Genomic DNA, 26,570 nt, shown 5'->3' on the forward strand with positions numbered 1-26,570 from the left:
GGGGTGGCGGGGCGTGGGTGTGTGCCCAGAGGGAAAAGCTGGGAGGGGCTGCAGCTCCAGGTGGCCTGAACCACGTGGTGTTCTCACCTCTCCAGGAAAGCCCCACTCGGGAGCTCGGGGAGCCCTTCCCTGGAGCCAAGGATTCGCCCCCCACGTTCTTGGCCGGCGACGCCCCCGTGCGACAGAGTCAGGATAACCGCTCCCCTGAGGGCCTCGGGACGCAAGAGGGTGAGTTGGGGGCGGGACTGTGTTCCTGACGTCACGGCAGCGAAGAAGGAGGAACTTTTGACATCACGGGGGGCGGGGCTCCATGACTTCCAGGCGGGATGGGGGCCATGACGTCACGGAGAGCAGGGGTAGGGGGTGGGGTCTGAGCCTGACGGCGCGTGCACGGTGTGGGGTTCGTGATGTCACGACGGGCGGGGCTGGGTCCCTAGTCGGTGGGCGCAGAGACGCGGAGGCCACTTTGCAGGCGGTGTGTTCCAGTGGGATGATGACCTCCCGCTGACGCCGGCCAAGGCCGCCATTGCGACTCCCCCGGCTCCGCCCGTCCCAGCCGGGTCCGGGCCTGGGCCCTTCTCGCGCTTCACTGTATCGCCCACTCCCGCGTCGCGCTTCTCCATCACGCACGTGTCCGACTCAGACGCGGAGTCTGTGGGAGGTGAGGCTGTGCAGGCAGGTGGAGAAAGGGTGCGGGGTGGGGGACAATCTGTGTTGGCCATTTGGGTGTGGCCGCCTCCCCGTCTGTATCCCAGGCAGGGCCCCACCAGCACCTCTGGGCCTGGCCCCCCAGGCCTCTGCTTTCTCCCTCCCCTGAGGGCCCCCATTCAGCTCTCCTGTGCCTGGCCCTGGCCCTGGCCCTGGCCCCAACCTCGAACCGGCCCAGCCAGCAGGCCCTCTGCCCTGGGTTCACCAGCACCAAGGCCCATGGTATTCTGGTGGGTCCACTCCTGTCTGCATCAGCTGGGCCAGGGGCCTGCCTCCCCCAGGCTTCCCTCAAATCCCCCCTACTGGGGGAAGCCCGTCTCCCTGCCCAGGTGGACCCAGCCCTCCCCAGCTGCTCAGCCTGTATTGCAGCCCTCTAGCCTCACTCTGGGGGCAGTGCTCACACACAGTGGGTGACCCACTGGCAGGCCACTAGCAGGTGACTGCTAGCCCTGGCCTGTTCAGGCGTGTTTCTGCATCAGTAAAAGGAAGACTTGGAGGGCATTTGCTGGGACATTGCCAGGCCTGAGTCTGGGTGACACACGGGGGGAAGAGAAATGGGTCCCTCTTCCTCCTAGACACAGGCCTGAGGGCCATGGCCCCCAATGGCCAATGGATAGAGTCTCTGGGAGGAGGCTGGGTGGGAGTCATTGGGAAAGGGACAGCTAGGTGTCTCCCTGTGTGCTCACGAGGTGCCACCTGTTTGCCAGGCTCTGCAGCAATTGCTGGGGGTGGGTGTAAAGAGGCTTGAGCCTCAGGCAACTCCCACCCACTGGAGGCTGGCGTCACCGGAGCCCTTGCCAGGCAGCAGCGAGGATGGTGACCAGGAAAGAGCGGGGATGTGGCCCTGGCGGCTGCCAGCAGCAACAGGTTCCAGTGCCTGTGACCCTCCCACCCACCCTCACCCCCACCGCACTCTGAAGAAGCAGTGGGACAAGAGGCCCCTCTGGCTGGGGCAGTGGATCTGCTGCACCCCCAGCCCTGTGCTGCTCCTTGGGGGCCAGAATTTGTCCTGGACACTTGGTTTTGCTGCCTTTCCTAGGGGTGGGGCACCAGTGTCCACTCTAGTGTTCATGTGCACACACACTCTTGAAAAGGCCTGCAACTTGGCCTCTGCGGCCAGAGAACCTGCTCTTCGCTACTGGGAGCCACATTCCTCCCCCGGTTGGCTCCTTCGGTGTTCACAGGACACTGTGCTCTTGGCCCAGCGAGGCACAGGCCCAAGACAGTAGCAGCCTGGCGAGCCTCTTCCTACCCCCTGCACCCCCCACCCCCCACCCCCATCCTGCCTGGTTCTGGGTTTGTTGAGCACAAGGAAAGGACTGTGGCTGTGTCCCTCTGCCCCATCTCAGGGTCTGTGGGTGTTCCCCCTTTCATGGCCTCTGACTGTAGCCCACTCTCCCCACAGGCTAGGGCCAGTCCCGCCTGGGTCCCACTCCTGGAGGCTGGACTGGGTGGGCCATGGTGGGTAACTGGAGAGCTGGGGGATAAAGGGCTTGTAGGCTGCACCCCTGCTGTGTGGGCCCTGTTCTAGAGGTGCCCTTGGCAGGGTGGAAGATGTGTTCCACCCATAGGGTACTGCCCAGCCCAGTGCCCCGGCTGCCAAAGGAAGGCAGAAGCTGTAGCCTGCGGCTCGTGTCAGGGCTCCTGCCTGCAGGGATGGGGCACAGAGGGGTGTACTGGGGGCTGAGGCAGTGCAGGGAGTATTTTTGTAACTGCTGTCACTGGAGCAAATGGAAGCGGGGTGAGCTTAAGTTATTGTTGCCAAAGAGATGTAAAGTTTATTGTTGCTTTGAGGGGAGGACTTGTTTTTGGTTTGTGTTTTTTGTTTATTAGTTTGAGGCTTAGGATGCTGGTGCAATGATTTTCTTGTTCCTTTTGTCTGTTTTTTAAGAGAAATCAAGCTAAGAAAAAAAATGGCTTTGTGTGGTGCTTTCTTTTGGGGTCTGCAGATAAAGTCCTGGGCAGGAGGGTGGATGGGGTCCAGCTGCCAGTCCTAGCTTCCTCACTGTCACACTGTCTTTGGCAGCCCTTGTGGCAGGAGATAATGTCCTAGACCCCCCATGTCCTGGTAGGGGGTTTACTGTTCCCTGCAGCCCCTCTCTTCCTATCTCCGAAGCTGGCCCTGCCAGGGATGGCTAAGAGGGTGGCTCCACAGGCCTCCCAGGGCAGCCTCCCTCCTCCCTCTGTCTAGGGGCTATGCCTGTCCCTCTACGTGTGGGCCAGGGGCCTGCACACCTACCCCAGCCCAAGCTGGTATCCAGCTCTTGGCTTCTTGCCCTGGGGTGTGGGCAATTGCAAGTGGGTTGGGGTGCCAAGCCCCTCCTTAGGTCTGTGAGGAACCAGTTCTGCATGAGCCCTCCCCAGTTAAGGACTGTTGTCAGCAACGTGGGTCATCACAGTGCATTTTATCCACAAATGTCAGACACCACAGAGCCAATGATAAGTCTTAAAATTTTGTATTTCAGTAGACTCCCCTCCTGTCCCTGCAGGAGGCAGCAGGGGTGGGGAGATCCCCCCACCCAGTGGCACACAGCTAGGCAAACCAGGCCACAGCACCTGATACCCAGTAACAGGAAGGAGAACCAAAAGCCCCAGGAGTAGGTTCTGCATGAAGGCTGGGGAGTGACAGGGGGCTGCAGAGACCCTGGAACTGCGGTGGGAGTCAGGAGTCCCAGGTCCCCACTCTGGCAGGGTAGGCCATGAGGTTTTGCTCCCCCTCCAACCCACGCTCCTGCCTCCTGCCCCCGGCAGATGGATCGCACCTCTGGAGGGCAGGCAACTGTTTATTGACTGGAAGTAGGACAGAGTGGGCAGAGCAAGGGCAGGGAGCTGGGCCTCATGTGCTCCTGACCCAGGTGCCCCAAGGCTCCATGGCCCGCACACCCAGAGGTGCCTGCCCTCAGCAAGGCAGATCTCGGGCTCTCTGCTGCCTCTGTCCAGGTACCGCTGGGTCCAGTCCAGGCCAGACTGAAGTGGGGTGCAGCCTGGTGGAGCAGGCAGGTGAAGGAGGGGCAGTGGCAGAGGAACCGATGTGGTTGTCAGCTGAGGAGGGGCGCAGACCTGTCGTTGGTCACTGTCGGCTTCAGCTGTATGTGGGCGAAGGGATTCCTGAGGATGAGAGAGAAGAGTGGTTTTAGATTGGGACAAGCATGGGGTGAGCTGGACCACCTGGGCTGCCCAATGCCCCCGGGGGCCCAGCCTTGGGCCTAGAGCCCATGGATGTAGAGGCTGTGGGAGTGCAGGGACAGATGTTAGCGAAGCCTATTGGCCTCAGTGTCACCACCCCGCCCCCCATGCCTCAGGTACCCCCACTTTGCTATCAACCCTCCCAGGGCAGCATGGACAGGTGTAGCGGGAAGAGGGTCCAGCTGACATCTGCCATGTAGAGGTGGGAGCCATGGGCTTCTCGGGCCCTAAGACAGCCCCCTGCAGGCCAGGCCCAAGGAGGATCTGATGACACCAGGACACAGCTCTGTAGACCACAGAGGCCTGTCCAGGCATGGGGTGTCTGTAGGAAGACACTCAACTCCATGGAGACACAGACACAGGCAGCCACGAGGCTGGCGTGCACACCCAGGGCTCCTGCAGAGGGCTTAGCACCTGTCACCTGGGAGAGCCAAGCCCTCTGCCGAGCTCCCCAGGGCCATAGCTGACACACAAACAAGACTCAAGACAAGAAGTTGAAATGCAACAAGATGAGCAGGTGAGGGGCCCTGTCTGGTCCTTGTGGAAGCCTCATCTCTCTGGAAGACCCACCCAGTGGGGACAGTACAGATGGCATGTGGACATGGAGGCACGGCAGGGACAGGACTGACTCCAGCAAAGCTGCGCTCAACTCCGGACTTTACCTGGAGTGGAGTCGCCTCCGGCATGGCTGGGTCCCCCGGAGCCTGGGTGGCTATAGCAGGCCGTGGGGCAGGTGGGTAGGGCTCCGTCCATGTGCCCAGGAAGCACCCTGGGCTGGGCACAGCTACCTGTTTTCCCGAGGATTTTGTGTTTTCTAAAAAACTGCAACACTTGCGAGTTTTTGAAAGAATAAAGGGTGGAGTAGAAACAGCATGGAGGCTGCCGAAGCCCCCAAAGCACTGCAGCGGTTCTCAACCTGTGGGTCGCAACCCACAGGAACAGTATTAAAGGGCTGCAGCATTAGGAAAGTTGAGAACCACTGCTCTAGAGTGTTACAGGCCCAGAATAAATGCCACTCTGCACCCCTGTTCCATCAGAGTTTCCCTGGGCTTTGACCTGGTTAGTGAGCTTCACCTTCCCCAAGGCCTAGGCAGGGAGGGGCTGCCTGGGGGCTCTAAGGCAAGGATTCTGCCATGGTCAGTGGGCCTGCCTCAGCCGACCTGAGGGGCAGCCTATGCTCTTCCTGCCCAGAAAAGAGCTCTGTGGCCTGTGTCTGTCCCAGAGCCAAGTGTCTGGTGTTATCAGACATGGGGCCAGATTTTTCTATTCAGTCTGGGACAGCAGAGGGAAGAACAGAACTGCCCCTGGGGTTGCAGATAAAAGAATTTAGCTCTTGCTCCTGCCTAGAGCCAGGGCAGGTGACCTGTGGCTCTGAGGATGCACCTTACTCCTGCCCCGACTCACATCCGAGTCTCAATGAGAAAGATTTGGTGGCAAAACTACACAACAGCCAGGATAGGAGGAGGAGGGGCAGGTCTCTGTTCTCTGGCCCATACTCTTCTGAGAACATGGGCTGGGCCACAGATGCTATGTCTGGTCTTGGCCTCATGGGGAGCAAACCTCTGGGCAGCCCTCAGCAGCCCAAGTGAGAGACCCCACCCAAGGCTCGCTGAAATACTAGGCCCACACCCAGGGTACACCTAAAGGACAGCACTCGCCTATGTGACCCTGGGAGGGGACAACAGAATGGGACACAGTTCAGAGCCCAAGGCCACTGTGAAGTCACCCCATATGCTACGGAGCAGGTTCCATGGCACTCGTCCCTGCCAGGGCATGCACCAGGTCCCACTTGCCTCCGAACACTGGCTGGCCGGTGAGCACAGCTAACCACTAAGAGACAAACCCACGTGTCCCACACCCAGCGATAGAGGAAGCCAATGAGAACGCCCCAGAGTGTGGGGATGCTGGAGGCAGAGTTTGCTTCCCAAGTGAGACCTGGAGGGCCACGTGCCCCAGCCTCAGGGCACTGGGAACTGCTGTTAGAGGCTCCTGGTGAGGATGAGGAATGGCGGCAGCTCTGACACGCAGAAGAGAAGCCCACTGGCAGGGCAGGGCTCCAGAACATGGCGGGTGCAGGCACCACTACAGGCCAGGGAAGAGGCTGGTGGGGAGCTTGTAGGGCTTTGAGGGGTTGAGGGACCCCGCCCTGCCCACGGGCAGCTCTCGGGAACACTGTGACCAGAGACCAACTGCATCCACCTGAGGTTCCATCTGCGGCCCCTGCACATACACACGGCACATTCCCATCCCAGAAGCACAGCGCGGAGGAGCCCAGTGGACCGCAGCCATCTCTGAGCCCACACAAAGGAAAAGCCAGGAATTCTGGGAACAAACCAGATTACCATGAAGGACGTGTGTCTCCTGAGGTGGCCCTAGAGCAGAGAGTGGGCACTGAGACAGCCACTGCCCTGCCTTCCCATGTAAGCAGGTTCCCTGCTCCTGCTGCCTCAGCCCTCAGGACTGAGTCACGAGAGAGCATGTGGCCTCTGCTGACAGCACGGACAGCGACCTGGGTGCTGCCTCCACTCTCATCCTGAGTGCCCCAGCACCCTTAGACAGGGCAAAGCGGGCCAGGGCTGTCCCTTAATCAATCACAGGTGGCTTCCAATGTACCCACCCCCAGGTGAAGCATGGGGCCAGGCAGACATGGTCCTTGCCCCACAAAGGGATGCGGTCTCAGGGGCATGGTCTCTGCCCTACATGGGGAGGGATGTGGCCCCTGCCACATACAGAAATGTGGTCTCTGTCCTACACAGAGATATGGCCCCTGCTCTACACAGGGATATGGTCTCAGGAATGCGGTCTCTGCCCCACAAAAGAACATGGTCTTAGGGATGTGATCTCTGCCCTACAAAGGGACATGGTCCCAGACAAAGGCTGCACCAGCTTCTCTGAGCCATTGGCCCTTCCTGAGCCTCAGATCCCACCGAGGTGGGGATAGCATAGCCTAGGGTCAGGTCAAGGGACTCTGCAGGCCTCCAGAGAGCACATCTCAGAGGGAAAGAGATGGAGGTGGGAAGGTGGCACCAGGGCCATCAAGGACATTTCTGTTGTCTGTCCCCAAATTTCAGGAGCATTTTTCCTATAGAACTTTGTAGAATTTATGCAGCATCTCCACAACAGGAATACAGTAATGACAGTAAGAGTCCAGGGGCTGCTTGTGTGGTCTGGCTACTGTGGCCACCATCCTTGGTAATGGATGATGGTGCTGGCTGCACAGGGCAGCCCTCCTAGTAGTTCAGAGCGGAGGGCAATGGGAAGCCCCTTCTACTGGGTGGGGACAGGAGCCCCCGCGTCTTTCTGGCCTCCCTAGAACTGAGAGAAAGGGGCCATCACCAGAAGGCAGCTGGATGCTGGGGAGGGCCCCCACTTGTAGGGAACTTGGTACAACATCTCAGAATTACACTGGGGGGCACAGGCAAGGTTGGACTGGGCCGCAGACCCACATCCAAGTGTCCCCAGTGGAGCTGTGTGCTCTGGCACTCTTAGGGAATACATGGGGGCTGCCCACGCCCTGATCCTGGCCCTTCAGGCCCCCAGGCCATCGTACTTACCACGGAGACTGGGATCAGGCTGCACCCCAGGGGCCGGCATGAGGAGTGACACACACCCAGAGAGCCCCTGCGCTGGTGTTGTGTGTCAAGTGGGAGGGACCCTACCCCAGCTGCTCCCTGGGGCCACCCTCTGAGTGTGGTCAAAGCGCCCAGCAGGGCAGGAGAGGACCAGACAGAGGCCAGGGCCAGATCACACCCAGCAGGAGAGAAGTGGTGGGCGCAGAAAGCCAGAATCCATGAGCTCACAGATGGAAGGAAGAAGGCCCACAAGCCAGGGGCCCAGTGGAGGCAAAGGCCCGGAGCCCAGTGCAGGGGCAGGCTCAGCAGACCCCCTGGCCCTGCCTAGCAGCCAGGCCCAATCCAGCCAGACTGCATGGCTGGGGCCAGAGGGTGGCCCAGAAGATGCACACTGACCAGCACAAGAAGCCAGAGAGACTTACTAACTCTAGTCAAGGTGCTCAGAATCTGGCCACTTCCACTTCGGCACTGCAAGGAAACACAAGGGCTCAGTTGGAAGCGGTGAAGGGGACATGGGGGCCAGATAGAGGGTGGAGCTGCCAGGGGCCCAGGCCGGGCACGGATGCAGCTGTGGGCAGAGGCCTGCAGCACCTGCCTTGATCTGTGGGGCTAGAGGGAGCCAGGTGGCAGCACCAACTTGCGCCAATGTGGCTGGGTAGCCAGCTGGGTGCCCAGAGGTGCAGGGAAGGCAACCCTGCCTGCTTGCCCAGCTTTCTCTGGAGGAGACTCTGCAGAGGGGTGCACAGGGGCAGGGCCTGACCCCCTCGGCCCCAGACATATGCTGGGGACTGGAAGGAGGCTCCAAACCCAACTCAGTGCAATAAATAAAACTTTTATTCAAACAATTAACTGCAGTACAGGGCACAATTCAGATTTAAAAAAAAAAGGAAAAGAAACAGGAAAAAATATTTTCAGCACTTTACATCTTCATACAAGTTTTGCTGTTTTATGTCTACATTCATCCATGAAACATGGAATCCCCTGGATTTGAAATCTTTTAGCAAAATTCGAACAACACAGAAGGTTCTCCTTACAGAGGTCCCAGTCCTGGCTTTGCTTCCCTTAAATATAAAATGGATCTGTCTGTGCCTCGGAGCTGCTGCTTACACTACCGGCCACATCCCGGTCCACAGGCAGGTAAGCGGGAGGGTTTGCTAAATCACATCAGAAAAAGGGGCGTCCACAGCTTCACAAAGGGGCTCCCACCGGCAGGCGGGCCGAGCCAGGCTGTGCCCTTCACTCCACTCCCCAGAATTCAATGTGTGAAGAGACAAAACCAGTAGCCACTGAGTCCAGTGTGTTTGTTTCTAAAGTCACCAAGACACACAAAAAGACGAGAGTGTTTAGAAAGACCTGGGGCAGGGACCACCTGCTCCCCCTGGATGGGAGGTGCAGGGCAGCACGCAGAAGCCCTCCCCACGCCGGCCTTGCCAGGCCCCATGTGCACACCCCCAATGCGCACACCCTGCCCCGAGCAGCCAGGTGGGCTGGCACGTGGTTGTGACTCCCTCGCAAGGCTGGTTAAAGAAACGATTTCCAAAAAAACGTGGGGTGGGGGTGGGTCTCTGGAGGTCTTTGGAATGTCCGCATGCGGCCAGGCAGCGCCTGCCCCCAGCCTGCGCCTGCCAGCGCTGCATGAGGTAACAAGGCCCTGCTGTGGAGACGCACCAGCCTGGCACACTCGGCCTGCACACCCGGCCAGCAGTGTCCATTGAGGCACCTGACCTGGTGGGCCAGGCTGGGTCCGGGGCTGCAGCCTCCCTCACAGGAGTGGCCAGCTTCCTCAGGAGGCTCTGGAGCTCGGCATGAGCCCCCTTTCTCTGTGAAGCCCTCAGAAGGCGCCTAGGGTGGCCGGGGTCCCCCGGGGCACGACCCTCGGCCCAGCACCTCCCCTGTCCCAGCAGACGCCAGCGCAAGGGGGAAGTCAGATGCAAAGTAACAGTACATACACCAGAGTCCATGCAGATCTGTTTTTGTTTTTCAGGAAAAAAATCCTTTTTCCTGTTTTTCTTTTTTTTTTTTTTTTTTAAAGGTTTTTCTTTTTCTTCAAACTTTAGACCTGGCTCTCAGTAAGCCTCAGAGAAGGGATGAGGGCGTTATGAACGCCGCAGGGGGGCCGAGGGCCCCTGAGCTGCTGGGCAAGTCCTGCCTGGCAGTTTCTGTACGAGAGGCTGGGACGCAGGGAGGGCTGTGAACACGGGGGTGGAGGAGCAGCACCATGGACCCTGGGGGATCACAGAGTCTGGGGTCACCAACCAAAAGGCGAGGGGAGTGGAAAGAAAAACAACCCAAGAACAAACCAGCAAGAGCTGAGGAGGGAGCGGGTGGAGACGGGGTGGGGGGGGCGGAGCTCTTCAGAGCAGCAGCGCCGAGGTCGGCGTCCTCACACTGTGGACACCAGCGTGCCACTGCCGCTGTGGAACAAAGCACAGGACAGCTGCCTGGCTGCACATGGCTGCCCTGCCAGAAGCAGCAGGTCCACCCGCACAGATCAGCGGTCCCTTTCAGCTCCCACCAGCCGGCTAGCCCGGAGAGGGCTCGGGACAAGGGCTGACAAGCCACAGCACCAGTGGTGGCAGGATAAGCCCAGGGCCAGGAGAGGGCAGCAGCCCCGGCCGTGGGGGCCTCTGTTTCTGGTAGTGGACGCAGGGCCAGTCTGGGCTCCCAAAGGAAAGAGAAGGGACTTGCCCCCACCCAGCCTCTGGTGCACCCACTACACGCCAAAAACGCCCTGAGAGCCTTACCTGCTCACAGACCTGGCTCCATAGTCATCCAGACCCTGGGGACAAAGGCAGAAGAGAGTCAGGTAGGGGAGCCAGGTCTGAAGCCAAGTCCCCCCATCCTGCGTGCCTGGTGTACACCCACAAACGGCTGGTCCTGCCTCAGTGGAGTCAGATCATGCTTCCCAGAGAAGGCACCCCCTTCCTGCCTCCTGGTCACAGTGGTCAGGGGGAGCCCTGGGTACCAGTGGTGGTGACTCCTTGGCTACCTGTCGGGCTGTGTGCTCACTGTGTGTTCCTGCCTCCGTGTGGGGTGGACCAGCTGAGAGCCTCTGTGAGCCTCTGCACCCTGCCGGAGAGCACCTGCTGCCACCTGAGGCAAACCCAGACTGCCTGGGCCCAGCCTCCAGGAGACCTGCGCACCCCCGCTTGTGTCACTGCCCTTGACACCTTGTCTTTGCCAGCCTGACCTGACTGGGGACATGGAGCAGTGGTACAGACATGACATAGTACCCTGAGGCCAGGGGATGGGAGGGTCACATTGTCCTAAGGTTGGGGGGATAGGGGAGAAAGGAAGGTATCACACTGCCCTGAGGCTAGGGGGTAGAGGGGGTGTCACACTGCCCAGAAACCAGTGTCCTCTGAGAGCCCTCCTGTGGCTTCAGGCCAGCCAAGTCCCACAGGGAGGGAGGTAAGGGGGTAGGAGGGAGACTGAGACTGCTCAGGACCACTCTTCACAGGGTCAATACACACTGTTACTATTGTCCAGGATGCCCAATCTTGGAAAAAGACATTTCTCTTCTTTTACCCACTGCCCAAGGCCTAGCCCTGGACACTGGGGTCTAAGGTGAGGCTGTAACCTAGTCCTGGTCTTAATAAGGTAACAGGCAGACAGAGCCTGCCTCCCTTCAACCCAGAGCCTCCGTGGATGAGGCGGGGGCAGTAAGCTGGCTGCCCAGGATTCCTGGGCCTGATCGTCTACCTCTGGTCCCTGACACCCTGGGTCATGATAACTAGAAGGTCCAGCCATAGCCCACCCAGAGCCGCAGACGCTCATATCACGTGACCTGGGAGAAGGCTCTCCAGGAAGGGAAACCAAGTCTTCCCTGATCCCAGACACTTCCCAGCCCAGACCTGGCCCCACAGGGAAGGGCAGTGAGCCAAACATGGCTGCAGGGAACACCTGAGTCTGTGGGCAGAGAGAGTCTGGGGGAGAGGCTCCCCACGTCCACCCATGCCACAGACGGTGCACATACTCCCAAACCACCTGGGAGAAGGCAGGTGCTCACCTGGGAGAAGGCGGGCACGGCCACGCTGTAGGGCCTCTGCTTGAAGGTACCGGCCGTCTGGGTGGGGAAGGCCCGGGAGGACGCGCCGTAGTCAGGGGGTGGCAGGGCCAGGTCATCCTTGTCCAGCAGGTTCCCAGTGCTGCTGCTCTTCCCCTGCTGCAGGCTGCAGGCCGAGGTAGGGGGGTCAGAGGCTGGCCCAGCAGGCCTGGCCCCTGCAGGCATGCTGACACCACAGGCCTGCCTGTTCTGGCTTCCTTTCCTCCTTCTGGGCTGCTTGCTATACCCAGGCATGAAGTTGCACCACTCAACCCCAATTCCCACCAGCTTTCTCTCTCTGTGAAGAAGTCCCTGATCTTCCTAGCAGCTGTGGTCCCCATCGACTAGGTCTAAGCTCAGAAGAACCTATAGGACACAGGGCAGTTAGGTCTCTGAACAACCAGCTGCAGGAGATGGGCTCTCCTCACTGCACCTGCTGCCGTGCTCCCTGTCCCAGCACCTCACAGGGCTCATCCGCACAAGGGCCTTACATGTCCAGCCCTCAGGGCCTGTAGGAGCAGCAGCTCACCTCATGTGCAGCCTGTCGCTACCGTCACTGTCCAGGACCCGGGTATAAGAGAAGGGAAACCAGCCCCGCCTGCAAGAGAGACCCAAGGAGGAGGCCATGCTCAGCTATGGAGGCCCCCAGGTGGGCAGCAGAGTGGCCGCCCCTTCCACTATCCACCACCCACCCCCAAATCCCACCAGCTTGCCATCTGTCTATGGAGAGACAGCTGCTGCCCCACCAGACCCAGCCACATGCCCCCAGGGTCCAGGTGGAGCTGCTGCTCCAGCGACACAGCCCCCAGCTGTAGCACCAAGACCCTGTGGCTACTGGAACAGAGGCAGGGGCCCCTCTGGGTGGTGGCTGCCTGGAAGCCAGAACAAAGCTCAGCATACACCCTTCCTCCTGGGTTAGGGAGGCAAAGACATTAGGGCCGATCCTACTACCGGGTGAAGGTTCCCATCCTGCCAAGAGACACACCCATGTAAAAAATATGGCCCTAGAGAGCAGACCCCCCATCCAGGCGGCCCCCAGGCCAGGCAAGGTTGGGTCCTCAGCCCAGCCCCTCTGCTGACAGGCGCCACAAAGGTGCAGCCATCTGATTGCACAATGGGACCTAGAGACTCAAAGTCCCACCAGACACCCTGAAGTCATGGGTCTCAGGCTGGCCCAGCCTGCCCTGCACTGCCCAGCCATGGGAAAACCCCATGCCCTGCAACGAGGAAATGGCTGGACGTGCCAGGTGTGCACATGTGGGATGCTGCGCCAAATTGAGTGAGATGGGATGGTGCTGGGGTCATGCAGGTGACAGGCACCCAGGCTGACGCTGGTCACGGCTGTGTGGGGCAAGCCCTGGCGGCCTCTTTCATTCTTACTGCACAGGTTTGCTATGATGTGAACCTGTGACCCAGGCTGCTAGTCTGACATGTGTCTGAGCACCGTAGGGCTGGGGGCTGCGGTCCCTGCCCCGAAACCAGCACTCACATCTTGGTCTTCTCACTCTCGCCATAGTGCCAGCCATCACGGGCCTCAGGCACCAGCAGGGTGATGAGGTCCCCTTCCTTGAAGCTCAGCAGTGTGCTATTGTCCCCCGCAGCATGGGAGAAGATGGCCTTTACCCGCATGCGTCCATTGCGCTCCAAGCCAGCTGCCATGGAACTGGAGCGGGGCAGAGTCTTGTTCTCAGCTGTGAGGACAGGGGCAGGCATGAGGGAACTGTCCCTGGCAGAAGCCGCAGAGCCGGGTGGAGGGCAGGCAGCCTGGACGTGTATGGGGGACACCAGCAGCCCATGCCTTGGATGGCGAGAGAGGGGCTGTACTGGGCGGTGGCTGCCTGCTCCTGAGTGGCTGGCTGAGCGAGCTCACGTGCCGTGTGTCGGAACAGAAAGCCCCAGTGCCATAAGCACACACGAGCATGCGTTCCCAGGCAGCGCGCACCTGCACACACACTCGTGAGCCTGGGCTCTCCCAGGCCCCTACTCAGAGGCATGCCCAGGGACCCCAACTGGCACCCAGAGGAGCCCTTACTGGTGGCGTAGCTGTTCTTGGGGGTCACACTCTTGCGCACAGGCAGCGTGTTGGAGTACGAGTCACTCAGCTTGCTCTGAGACTGCGGGGGAGATAGGGACTTGGGCTGGGCGGCTTTGCGGTCAGCCCAGGGGTTGTAGTCTTCGCTGTCTGGGCCTGCGACCCCGTTCATGATGGGCGCGTTCTCCTGGGCAGACATCCGCTGCAGAGAGGAGGTGGCAAGGGGGAGGGTGTTGCCGGGTTCCCCTGAGCAGGGCCAGGCGGGGAAAGCCCCCACCCCCTGGGCAGGGAGGGCTGGGCTCAGCCTGCCCTCCAGCACGACCTGCCCCAAGAGGCCACCCAGGTACAAGGGATCATCTTCCCACTCCACTTCCATAATGCTCCCAAGGATGCAGACTCACCCCCACAAATGGTGCCAGTTCAGGGGGTACAGGCAGGGGCTTGGCCCCTGGAATGGGGTCTGAGATGACCAGGTTGGACTTGGAGGCTGACAGGGTGCTGGGAAGGATGGCGCCATTGCTGCTGGCCACCTGCTGCATCAGCTGGACAGCACGGTCAGGAATTTTGTTGGGGTCAGCACAGGCCTGTTGCCACAGAGGCAGCTTCTGGGCCAGCAGCTCCTTGCCCTGTAGCAGAGGAGGCAGGACAGGGTGGCATCAGGGTAGGCTGCAGGCTGGCTTCCCCATGGCACCTCTGGAGGGGACACTGGCCATGGCTGAGAGCTCTGCAGGTGGTGCCCTACAGAGGGATAGCCTACCTAGGAGCCCTGATCCTGACTCACAAAAGGGACTTCTCAGCAAAGAGATGTCCCATTGGTGGACCAAAAGGAGTGAGCACAAACCATGGCCCCAGCTGCCGGGCCATGTGGGGGCTGGAGGGAGGACAGACGGGCTTGCACAGTGGCCAAGTAATGGAAAGACCCTTTATGGGCAAGCCACAAGATACCAAAAGAGCACCACTGGCGGGAGAAGGCAGCACCGGCCACAGAGGGGCAGAGTGCTTAGCAGCGGTCAGGCAGGCCGCCATAGGGGCAGGAGCCAACCCCATCAGGCTCTGCTCCAGGGGATCCAGGGGCTGCTGGGACATGGTGCGCCAGTGAGCACAGCAGGGAAAGAGGATGAGGGAGCCCCAGGTCTGTGGTCTGGCTCAGGAGGTCCTGCATTTGTTGCAGGGAACTCCTAGTCTGGGGCCTGGGCGCTAAAAAAGAGCCCCGTCTCTCCTGGCCATGTGGTCCAAGTGGACAGTAGGGCCTGTACCACTGGTCCCACAGACCATGAAGCAGCCAGAGGTGTCCCTAGCTTCCTGTCAGTGGGCTGGGTGAGCAGATGCACCCCTGGGTGGGGAAGGGGAAGATGCCGGCAGCAGCCCTGTGAGTAAGGCTGAGCCAGCCAGTCTGAGGCCCAGTCTCCTCTTTCGTAAAAAATGTCTTATTGTTTCCAAATTACCCTGAGAGAGAGACTTGTGGCCTGCAAAGCTAAAAACATCCACTCTCTGGCCTGTGAGGAAGGTCTGCTGACCATTAGTTTCAACTCAGTCACTGGTAAAGGAAGAAGTCTGGGTTAAAATGAAAACGGGGGTGGTGGGCACACAGACAGGCCAGCAAGGACCAGCACCTATGTGGACAGCCCAGGACCCCTGGGGAAGGACAGCCACTCAGTCGTGACCTGCACAGGGCCCAGACAGCCACAAGCCAGGGCCACTCCCACCCCAAACCCCTGCAGGTGGGTGTGGAGCAGCCCTACACCCAGGCACGGGGAGCTGCCAGGTCACCTCACTGCTAAGGACAGCCCTAGGGGGCCACCCTACATCCTAGTCCCAGCCCAGGGTGCCCTACAAGAGGGTTTGAGTGAGATGTGCCCCTTCTAGACACACCCAGGAGCCTGGAGCCTGTGGGAAGGGGCCTGGAGGCACAGGGTGGAGAGGCCCAGCCTGCCAGCTCAGCTGCCAACCTGGGACGGCCTCCTGGGAGCCAGTAGTGCTGCGGCCACTAGAGGGCGCAGACGCCCACAGCAGTGCGTGGGTCAGTGTCTTGCTTCAGAGCAGACGCGGCAGCCCAAGGGCCTGCAGGCTGGAGGGTCTGAACTCCCTTGGCAAGCCCAGCAAAGGCACGGGAGAGGCTGGGACGGCGTGTCCTCCCCAAGACAGTTTCTGCCCTTGCTTTGTACCTGTCACAGCTCCCCAGAGGCCCAGGCAGGTGAGGGGAAGCTGTCCCGTTGGTGGTCCCAGGCTCTGAGGACCAGAGCTGCTATGTGCCCTGTGGATCCTGGGAAGCCCGATGCTTAAAAAGGCCTCCTGTGTTGGCTTGGCTGCCAAACTACATCTTATAAGCTCTTAAAATGCTCTGGAATATTCCAGAGAACACAATCTCATCCCACCCGCACTCTTGCCCACGGGTGAACAGAGGCCCCCTCCTGACTCTACCTGCTCACAGTGAGGCAGTCTGGGGTCGGGGCCCTGCCTGGCCTCAGGGTCCAGGCCTCCCCAACAGTTTGAGCCTGGACACTCCCTGGCATGTCCTTGGAGTGGGCCCAGTGTGGGGCAAGCCTCACCTTGGCGTGGTAGGTGGCAGAGCTCTTGGCCACGGCGCACTGCTTCTCCACCAGGAAGCAGAAACGCCTGCGCTCCTCTGTGAGGGCCGTCTTGTAGCCGTCGGACACGTAGCTCTCCAGCTCACCCTGCTTGTTGCTGATGGCATCGATGTACTGGGGGTGGAGGGAGGAGATTAGCTGGTGACAGGAGGGCAGGGCAGCCACATATTTAGTAAAGCAGCCCATGGTATCAACTGCCCAGGGACCACGCTCGGTGTATGTGCCTAAGCTGGCCAGTGTGGCTGAGGGTCCCACCTCCAGTGGGAGGGCCCAGGAGGGCAGCCAGCCTGGTATCTTCAGAGCTCTTCTCAAGAAGTAGAAGCACATGGGCAGTGCCTGTGGCTCAATGAGTAGGGTGCCAGCCCCATATACCAAGGGTGGTGGGTTTGAACCCAGCCCCGGCCAAACTGCAACAAAAAAATAGCTGGGCATTGTGGTGGGCGCCTGTATTCCCAGCTACTCAGGAGGCTGAGGCAAGAGAATCGCCCAAGCCCAGGAGTTGGAGGTTGCTATGTGCTGTGATGTTATTGCACTCTACCAAGGGCAATAAAGTGAGACTCTGTCTCTAAAAAAAAAAAAAAAAAGTGGAAGCACAGGTGTACCAGACAGGTACTGCTGGCCCCTCTGGGAGGCACAGCCCAGCCCAGGACAGCCCTGTTCTCCTGTGCCACCTGGTGTTCCCTTGGCCTGAGTGTACATCCAAGGCCTCTAAGCCTTGGTTCAAGCAGAAGACACAGGAGAGGTACAGCCAGGGGACCTGACTGGGGCTCATCCCCCTCTCCTGCTGGCTCCTGTCTGGGCACCTGGGAGTAGGCAGGGCAGATGCCTCGCAGCTGCCTTCTGATGACCACACACCCAGGGGGAGGAGGTAAGAACGAAGTTTGTGGAGAAGACAGAACAAGGGGCCATGGATGGGAAGTAGGGAGCTTGGTGATCAAGGACATTGTCCACTGGTGACAGTGAGGCCCGCCCACATAGCCACACTGCTATGGCCATGCAGGGTCGCACTTATGGCATGTGCTTGAGTGAGGGGCTGCCCGGCTTAAGGACTGAGAAGTGACCAGACTGCTGGCCTTTTGCCTTGGAGGAGCCAAAGTGCCCTCCCCCAATGGCCTATTAGGACAGGCTGAGAATGTGCTCAGGACAAACACGGTGGCTTTGCAAACTCCTACAACTTTCACGGTGTGTGGGGCTTAGGAGTGACTGATGGCCAAGCCTAGCTGGACTGGGGCAGCTAGCAAGTAGCCCAACCCCTCAGGCTGGTCCTCAGGAGCCCTGGACAGCTGACGGATGGCATCTGGCACGTCTCGGCCACCTCTGCTTCCATATGGCATACAACCTGCCTAAGAAATGCTGGCGGAATCAACTCAGAGAAGAAAATCAAATCTCAACCCCACAAAGCCTCCAGATCAAGCTGCTCACTACAAACATGTGGGGCCAGGGACTGCGATGACCACAGGTCATGGGAGCAGCCACGTTCAAACCAGGAGCTGTAGGGGCAGCTCATATTTGACGGAATAGAGTTCCACGTGAGAAGTTGAAAAGGTTCTGGGGGCAGACAGTGTGATGGGCTCGGTGTGGCTTTGCTTAATGCTGTTGGCTTGTACACTCAGCAATAGTTAAAATGGTAAAATGTATCACTCATGTGCATTTAACCTTAATAAAAATAATTCTAAAAACATGGTACAAAGGAAATCCTTCTGGGAGGGAAAAGAGAAAGGAGAAGTTTGGGGAAATTGCTCGGAGAGCCTGGCTGCAGGCGGTGGGAACAGAATCTATAGTGCAGTTCCTGCTGGGTGTGGCACAACCAATGATCACAGCCCCAACCCCAGGGCTCTGCCTCTGTCCCCTTCTGCCAGCCCTGGTCTGGTGGTGGCAGCCTGGTGCTGCGGTGGCATAACTAGCAGACCAGCACCTCCCCCTGCTCTAGTTCTGATGACCAAAACCACCTTGCTCATGACCTGTCAGCCCACACCTAGCTCACTTGGCACAGGGAACAAGGATGCTGGGAGACCCTGACTCAAGAGAGGATATCATCTAGAATCTGATTTTGTAGGTTGGAAACTTCAGGCTGTGGGGAGCCACTGGGGTGAAGGGGAAGCCCTCAGGGGTACTACCCCTAGGCTCTACCCCTCCTCGGAGCTGCCTCCCCTCTGCCTCCTCCTGAGCCCACACTGGGGGCTGAGCCTCCACCAGGCCCAGGTCTGGCTCAGACCCTGCCTGCCGGCACCTCAGCCAGGAACAGCTTTTGCAGAGCACTGCCCCACATCCTCCGCAAGGGGGCGGCCTCCCCCGCCTGAGCCTGACTCACCGGGGCCCCTGCCTCAGCGGAGCTGACTCAGCACAGGTGGGCGTCCCAGCGCAAGAAGCAGAATACAGTGCCAGCCCCAGCCGGGCCCTGGCTGCGGCCCCCACGAAGCCTCAGTGGGGGCACAGGCCTATCCCCAGCACTGCCACTAGCACAAGGCTCCGTCTGCCAGCCACAGAGAACAAATGAGAGCCCGGTCACCAAACAGGACCTGAGTCCTTGTGGCCACTCCTCCCACACTGTGCATCATCCCTCCCTGCTGGGCCTCAACACACCCGGCTTGTTACCCCATTCCTAAACCAAGGCCTATGCCTCAATGAACAGGCCTTGGCCCTCGTAGTCTGCCTGATGGGGGCCAGGACTGCACTTGGGGAGAAGCCTGAATACAGGCAGAGAGGCCCCCCCAGGGCAGCCTTGAGTTACCCTCCAAGAGCTGTGTTCCCACTGCTGCCTCTCCTCCTCCCCTCTCTCCTCCCCTCCTGCTCTCCTCCTTTCTCTCCTCCTCCTCCCCCCCCTTCTTCTCCCCCCTCCTCCCCTCCCCCTCCTCACACTCCTCCTCCCTCTGCTCCTTTTCCTCCCCTCCCTTTGCACCTGGAGCACCAAGTTCTTTTCCTCTGGCTATACAACCTGCGCCTACCGGCTTCCGGCTTCCATTCCAAAGCTCCTCCTCCAGGAAGTGGGGCAGGGAGCCTGCCAGGGGCTGGTGGGGTGCATGGTGGGTGTGACTGGGCTGTGGACAGGCAGAGTGGACTCTTGGAGGAAGGGCCCTAGCTGTGTTCCAGCCTCAACCTGGGTGCTGGGCTCCTCTCCAACCTTTAGGATAAGAGGCCAGCTGGGGCAGGGCCACTCTGAAACCCTCACCCTTACCCCCTCACTCAGGGCCATGCCCAGCACCAGGCTGAGGTGCCTGCAGGTCCCACTGGTTGTGCGGATGGGTCTTACCCTCCCTTCCTTCCCCAGAAACTGTCAGACCCAGCGTTGTGGCCTCTAGACTTTGGCTTAGGGCCCAGAAACCCCCAAAATGAGGTAGCGGAGGGAAGAGTGTACAAGGCTTCTAAGGCAGGGAGGGACCTACTCACTCATCCTCAGGCCACCCCCTCTCTGGGGACTTTTCCAGGGTGGTCAGGCCTGGAAGGCCTGGTGGGCAAGTATGCCCAGAGGCCAGCCAGAGACCTGATGCCTCAGAGAAGCTCCACAGACACTGAAAAGAGTCGGCCCAGGGGCCACCCAGAGCAGGAACAAGCAGCACTCGGAAAGCAAGGGCATTGCTTGGAACAGTCACCCCAGGACAGCAGCTCTAACCAGGCCGCAGGGCCCCTGGGTCTCCCTACCCTGAGAACAGCACCGCCCGAGTCCAGGCCCCAGGAGCCGGCCCCACTGCCCACCCTGCAGACGGTTTCTGGGTTTTCAGGCTGCGGATCTTTGCACAGACAGCTCTGTTCCCTGGGGTAGAGTGCCCATTGGGGGCCCTGGCCTCTTTAGCAGGGCCTGGCAGCCTCAGTGTTGGTAGGAGTGGTGTTTTATTTTTAATATTTCCACTTACTCAAATGAGTCTAGGAATGGCTGGGAGTGGCCCAAGCCACAAGCAAAGAGGCTCCAGCCCTGCTCATGGACCCCCACGTCCAGGGGACAGGCAGGAACAAGGCTCCTGAGCTACAGCTGCACAGCCAGCCAGCCTCGAGGTCCCCTGACTCAGGTGCTGAGCAGTCCAGCTGCACTGACCCCCAACACAAGCTCTGCAGCCACAGCGAGCCCGAGTCGCTATGACATGTGGCTGCCCCTCTGTCTAGGGATAGCAGCCAATGCTCCTGACTGCCTTCTCCAGGGCACTAACTCCTGACAAGTGAGGCTATGACTTTGCTGGGACGATTCTAGGATCCTAGGGCAAGCAAGGAGCTTCATCCCTCAGGGGTCCAGTGGGGTCGGCAAGCGGGGAAGAGGTCACTGCCAACCCTCTGAGCTCTGGCCGCTCTGACCTGCTGCTGGGTAGGGACGCTACTGTGTGAGGAGGCCTCTGGGCTGTCACAAAGGTGCAGAGGACACAGCACAGCCTCGGCCTACGCCACCAACTCGGCAGCAGGCCATGGGAGCTGGCACCCGCCTGGCGGCCAGGCTCCAGCGTCCCGCCCCACCGCTCCTTGCTTAGCTGGGTGCCATGGCGACCGCACTGCAGAAACACCCAGCTGAAAGCATTTCAGACCCACAAAGCCTCCCACTTAGTCACCCTGGGCTGAACAGCCCTGTGATCCGAGAAGACAAAAGTGATCAGAACAAATCTCCGCTTCTCCCCAAAGCACACTGGTGACTCAGGGTGGGGGAGGGGCATTCTAGAAAGAACCAAAGCACCGGCTCCTCATCTGATGTGGCTGCTGTGGCTTTCCCACGTTTTTTTGAGAACCTCTTGAGAACCTCGCTCCCCCCAAGGTTTCCTGCAGTGCATGAATGAGAATGTGATTCTCGGACTTCAGTTGTCACCAGGGTAATGGTAACGATTACCCCCAAGGAGGCAGCCGAGGTGCTGTGATGGGCAGGAGGGACACAGTAGGATCCAGCACCCCAACACTGCAGGGGTCCGACGACCCCTCACCCAGGTGCACAGCGGGAAGACCAGCGGCAGTCAGTGTGAGAGACTTGAGCTGCTGGACTGCAGGTGTGATGGATGCCTGGCAGGAACCAGGGGTCCTTTAAACCTCAGAGCTAGACTCAAGTCAGGCTGAGCAGAGGGGAGTTACGCCAACCCTGCCCATGGGCCAGCACCGCACTCTATGAGGAGTCAGCTACAGAGACATCTTTGGGAGGAGAGCGGGGACCTCTCTGGCAGGATCAGGGATCTACCAGCCTTGGGGTCCCTGTTTCCAGAGCTTTCAGCAGATGGGCAAAGGGGGGTCCATGAACAAGAGGCCCCAGTGGCCCCACAGCCTATTGGACAGTGTAGGTGAGTACAGCGGGCTCAGGAAGACCATGTGGGGCACTGCCCATAGTAGCGGGCTGAACACACTGACCTCTAGAGGCCTACAGACTCAGCTGTCCCCAAGAGCAGGGCAGGGGCCCAGGTGGAACTGAGATGTTGGAGTGCTTGGCCTGAGGCTCAGGGCAGCAGAGTGCCCATTGCCGGCCCCTTTCCCCCAGGGACAACTCTGCGTGCAGACCTGAGAGGTGCTGTGGCCTCTGCTCTCTCATATTCTCATTTGTCTTGGTGAGGACGGCATCTACACGGCATCCAGAGACCGCCTATAGCACTGTGAGTTCTGCTAAAACCAGAACAGGCTTAACCCAGGCTTAACTGTAGGCACAGTGTCACCCTCCATGCCACACCCAGGGATGGTCTCTGCTATTATCTTTTTTAAAGATCTAAACTTCTAAACTATGGCAATATTTTGCCTTTGCTTTGTTAATTATAGACCCCTTCAAATAGAGGGCATCTCTCCCCTTTCTCAGACCTCGACCCGGGGGTGCACAGGCCTTCTGGAACCTGCACATACAGTGGTGGGGGCAGGGTGGCAAACCGCCAGAGCCCACAGAGGCCAGAGCCCTGGCCAGGACACTGGGGCACCTGATCCTCCTCTCTCATAACCAGCCAGCGAGGACTGCACTGCTCCCAGCCCCTACATCATCTCAGAGAGAGGACAGGTGAAGTGTGACTGGGCCAGAAACCCTGGTTCCCCTCTTAGCCCCAGGCATACAGGCAGCCTCAGTCCAGAAGAGCCCCAGGAAGCAGGTGAGAAGCTGCAGCCTCCTCCCCTGCAGGGCTCTGTGCAGGCCGCTGGCTGTGGCCTGGCCTCTGGGCCCTGGCCCACCCCTCCCCTCCCCACCCTCTGGCTGCGGCTGCTGCTGCTTCCCATGCTCTGACCTAGGCCTTGGGGCCCCAATGCCTCTGGGGGCTTAGCCACCCCTCCCTTAGCACCCAGAGCCTGGACATGACTTAGGAACCTCAAATTGCTTCCTCAGACCTGACCCCCACGTCCCAGGCACACTGAAGGCACAGCAGGGTGGGGCTCTTCTAGCAGTCATATTGCCCCCCTTGGGTCCTGGCACCCACGAGGGTCCACTTCAGAAGACGCTGCACTTGCCTAGAGCCTCTTCTTGGGGTCAGTTGTTCCAACAAGAGCCAGGCTGGGGGATGCTGGATGGAACCCAAGTAAAAAATGGAGAGACCTTCACCCGAGCCCTGAGGGTGTACAGGAGAGGATACCTGCACAGACCCCGACGGCTCCTGTCAGCACCCATGACTGCCGGACAGCAGAGACAGCCCAGGTGTGGGGGGCTGTTCAGATCCTCCTGGCGCCAGCCACACCCAGCCAGCCACTTGGCTCAGAAGCCCTGGAGACCAGACCAGCCTGACACTCACTCCTGTATCCCCAGGGGCAGGGGACGCACAGCTGGGCTGAGACCTCCTATGCCAAAGAGACAGGCTCACCAGGTGAGGAAGGGTCTTTTGGGGTAGTATGGACAGCCACAGGTCACCCAGGGAAGGAAGACTGTGCATATGGCAGGACCTGCCTCAGGGTTCAAAGCCACACCACAGCAGGAACCAGAAGCAAGGGTACCCGCCCCCCCAAACTGACACTCCCTATCAGGAGGTTCCTGGCGGGCAGGGGCTCCCCTTCCTCCCTGCAGTCATGACTCCATCTGCAGGACGGGAACACTAATGTCCCTGCCCAGCCCCCTTGCCCTGCCTCCAGGGATGGGCCCCACCCTGAGCTCTGGCCCAGCTATCACTTCCTGGGTCCCCAGTAGCCATGAGGAGAGAACCACATCCTCTGCTCCTGAGGGGGAGCTGGACCAGGCCCATGACCACAGCCTCCCAAACACATGGCACATCCTGCACCTGGGCATGTCCACTGACCTGCACATGGCTCGTACCTGGCCTGGCAAACAGCAGCAACCCACTGTTGGCCGGGCCTGGGACAGCCCTCTGCACCTTCCCAACTTTCACACAGGACCTTGAGTCCTAGTTAGCGCCCCAGATGCTCCCATTCCCTGACCTATAATTAAAATTAATTCTTTTCATGGAAATCCCAAAACACAGTCTCAATTACAAGCAGCTCCCACACTCGGCAGGCTCCCTGGCCCAGCCCTGCTCACAGGACACCACTGTGGGCTGACAGAGGGACAATGCACTCTCCGGGCCAGGTCTAGCTGACCCTTCCCTGCAGCAGCAGCATCAGGCAGCACCACCCTCCCATCATGGCCATTCTCAGTCCAGCTGGCCAAGCCTGTAAGTGCCCAGCAGCAGAGAGGAGGCAAGTGTCAGGGCCTCCACAAGGCATGGGCCCCCAAGAGTTCCTGTCCTGGGATGCTCTGCACAAGCACAGCTCACAGGTATCCCAGCAGCCAGCTCTAGACAACCACTCGTGCCTGGGGTGCTGGGGGCCCATACACGGCAGCTACACATCTAGCTACAGAGCCCAAGAGGACCAGTCGAGGGCTTCTGGAGGTAGGCGCACACCCCGCCAACAAGAGCAGTTGGCATCAGAGCACAGGCTTTGGAGAGCCCCAAAGTAGGGTCCCTGTGCTGGCTGTGGGTTCAGAGTCCTCCCAGCCCACAGAGCTCCATAACTAGTTCCAATGCACATGCTGCCCGCTCGGCCCCACTGTTGGCCAGTGTAGCTAGGCTCTGGCTCACCAGGCATGACTAAAGAGCTAGAAAGATCCTTAGGGAGTAAGGGAGTCTCCAAGAAAGGCCACCAAGGGCACGACAGACTCGGGGACCACATCAAGTCCTCCATATTTACCTGCACCCCTGGCTCACCCCAGGCTTTGAACCTTCATGGTGAGGGGTCATTCCCATTTCTAGTGGTACAGGAGCCAGCCTCCTAGTCACTCAAGAAAATACCCCAAGGCTAGGCACAGTGGCTCACACCTGGAATACTAGCACTTTGGGAGGCCGAGGTGGGTGGATTACTTGAGCTCAGGAGTTTGAGACCAGCCTGAGCAAGAATGAGACCCCATCTCTAAAACTAGCTGGATGTTGTGGGGGGTGCCTGTAGTCCCAGCTATCTAGGAGGCTGAGGAAAACTTGAGCCCAAGTGTTTGAGGTTGCTGTGAACTATGATGCCACAGCACTCTACCAGGCAGTCTTACCAAAAAAAAAAAAAAAAAAGAAGGAACATTCTAGACTTTGGCCCTGACCCTGACAGTCTGGGCACATCTGACTCCATCAGCTTCACAGAGCTAGGGACAACTGCACAGATCTCCAGTGTACCCCCCCCACCCCTGTGGGGCATGTACAGGAGTCAGTGGCTCCAGGAGCTGGGAGCAGGCAAGGCTGGTGGCTGCAATGTCCCCTTCAGGCCAGCATGGTGTATGTACACAGCCTGGCTTCTGGCCCCCAGGAGACCTGAGCACTGGAGACCTGAGCAGTTGTCCCTAGCTCTGTGAAGCTGATGGAATCAGATGTGCCCAGACTATTGGGGTCAGGGCAAAAGTCTGGAATGCTCCTTTTTTTTTTTTTTTGGTGAGACTGCCTGGTTACACCCCACCAAAGGAGGTGGGTGGATGCTAGCTCCATCCAGCACTGTGAATGGGAGGGCTCCACCTCACAAACAGGGAAACTGAGGCTCAGAGAGGCCCTGGATCTTGCTAGGCTCACATGACCCATGAGGTCAGAGGCAGACTAAGCCTAAATCCCACTCCCAGGGCCTTGCGGTGGGACCGTCACAGGCCACATGAAGAACTGGTACAAGTCATTGAACCCAGAAGCAGCTCAGTGAGAGCTGGGCTGGGAATGTATCTGGCAGGTGCAGGGACCCAGCCTCACAGGGGCTGGGCAGCTATGCTGAGGAAGGAAAAAGCTCAGCCTCCAGGGAGAGGGCCAGGAGGCCGCCTTGCCCAGCGTCCCTGCAACGGGCAGGAGGAGTCCCTGAATTGGGCAGAGGTGGTGCATACAGCTGGGTCACAGGCACCCAGACCTGGTACAGCCCCAACAGCACCCCACATTTAACTCTGGCCCCTCTCCCCACCACCCCTATAGACCCCCCACAGCATGTGCCCTGTCCCCAGCCTGTCCCCGCCACCTCACCCCAGGACCACCCAAGGGTGCTGGCAGGACCACATGCTTCAGCAGTCATGGCCAGGCAGGACTGTGGAACACAAGGCCACCCTCAGACCCACTGCCCTGGGCTTTCAGCTCTTACACATCAGGACAGACGGTGCAACACACCCTCAGACCCACTGCCCTAGGCTTTCAGCTCTTACCATCAGGACAGACGGTGCAACACACCCTCATTCTCCACGTGCCTCTGAGCCCAACTTCCCAGAGTCTAGGGCCAGGCTTTGTCAAGATGACCAAGGCTGGCACACTTGGTCACCTGTTGTGGGAGGGCATGCACCTGCAGTTCCAGGGTGGCCCCTTCCCCTGCCCACTATCATTGCTGTCAAATGTCTGTCCCTGGCACCTGCCGCACCCTTACCCATGGCCTGGGCCACCACCCCTGCCTCCCCAGACATGAAGCCCACACACAGAAGCCAGATCAGAAGCCCAAGTCACTTCTACACCCAGCCTCTGGTGGCTTCAAGACAGCTGACTTGGCCAACTGGGTCCACTGAGGCATGGAAAGGACAGATGAGGCCTATGTCCAGGTCACAGGTCTAGGAGTACACAGCAAACAAATGGGCTGTCTGTCCATGGGGAGTGGTCCTTCCACATGCCCTATACTAGATGGGTTCAAGGAGCCCGGGCCAAGTGCACAGCTGAGCGGTAGGCCCCACCGTGGGCTCTGCGGGAGCCTGTGCCCTGGACAGAGAGGCATGGATGGGATGGGGAGGGGCTGTCCAGGAGGGAGGAGGAACACTGAGGATCCAGGCCTTTCCCAAGCCTCAGACACCCTGGTCAGCACCCTGGCCACAAACTCTGCCTTCAGCAGGAGGTTCCTCTGACAGTTCACAGTGAACCTGGACATGCAACAGGGCCAGGCAGAGGGCAGCAGCCTGGGCAGGCAGAGCTACAGATGCCAAATGGGGGACATCACTGAGCCATGGAAAGGAAACACTGATGCTGACAAGGAAAAGGAGTGACGTGCTGACACGCCTCCACACACAACCCCTGAAACATGCACTGACACGCCTCCACACGCAACCCCTGAAACACTGCACTCTGTGCATGCACTGACACGCCTCTACGCACAACCCC

At 59.5% G+C, this 26,570-nt stretch overlaps 2 protein-coding genes across 6 annotated transcripts in view; one reads left to right on the forward strand and one right to left on the reverse strand.

Moving 5' to 3' along the window:
* Nucleotides 1-1,539, forward strand: part of AATK (apoptosis associated tyrosine kinase) — a 30,346-nt gene extending 28,807 nt beyond the window's left edge. The window contains exons 12-14 of the mRNA XM_012803119.2: nucleotides 96-228; nucleotides 473-661; nucleotides 1,416-1,539. Coding sequence (XP_012658573.2) covers nucleotides 96-228; nucleotides 473-661; nucleotides 1,416-1,456 — 363 coding nt within the window. The 3' untranslated portion in view covers nucleotides 1,457-1,539. The remainder of the gene's footprint in view (nucleotides 1-95; nucleotides 229-472; nucleotides 662-1,415) is intronic.
* Nucleotides 1,540-3,148: 1,609 nt separating this feature from the next.
* BAIAP2 (BAI1 associated protein 2) overlaps nucleotides 3,149-26,570 on the reverse strand; it is a 67,711-nt gene continuing 44,289 nt past the window's right edge. For 3 of the 5 annotated variants that reach the window (XM_003786069.3, XM_023511297.1, XM_023511300.1), the window contains 9 exons: nucleotides 16,093-16,245; nucleotides 13,945-14,169; nucleotides 13,544-13,745; nucleotides 13,001-13,202; nucleotides 12,041-12,109; nucleotides 11,476-11,638; nucleotides 10,211-10,245; nucleotides 7,889-7,934; nucleotides 3,149-3,816 (listed from right to left, as the gene is read on the reverse strand). In XM_003786069.3, the coding sequence (XP_003786117.1) occupies nucleotides 7,907-7,934; nucleotides 10,211-10,245; nucleotides 11,476-11,638; nucleotides 12,041-12,109; nucleotides 13,001-13,202; nucleotides 13,544-13,745; nucleotides 13,945-14,169; nucleotides 16,093-16,245 (1,077 nt within the window). In that variant the 3' untranslated portion in view covers nucleotides 3,149-3,816; nucleotides 7,889-7,906. Of the gene's footprint in view, nucleotides 3,817-7,888; nucleotides 7,935-10,206; nucleotides 10,246-11,475; nucleotides 11,639-12,040; nucleotides 12,110-13,000; nucleotides 13,203-13,543; nucleotides 13,746-13,944; nucleotides 14,170-16,092; nucleotides 16,246-26,570 lie in introns of those variants that run through there. The other 2 variants (XM_023511298.1, XM_023511299.1) reach the window with 2 other exon arrangements.

Source organism: Otolemur garnettii, unplaced genomic scaffold (assembly GCF_000181295.1).
Source record: "Otolemur garnettii isolate 467f Iridium unplaced genomic scaffold, OtoGar3 scaffold00018, whole genome shotgun sequence".
NCBI lineage: Eukaryota > Metazoa > Chordata > Mammalia > Primates > Galagidae > Otolemur > Otolemur garnettii.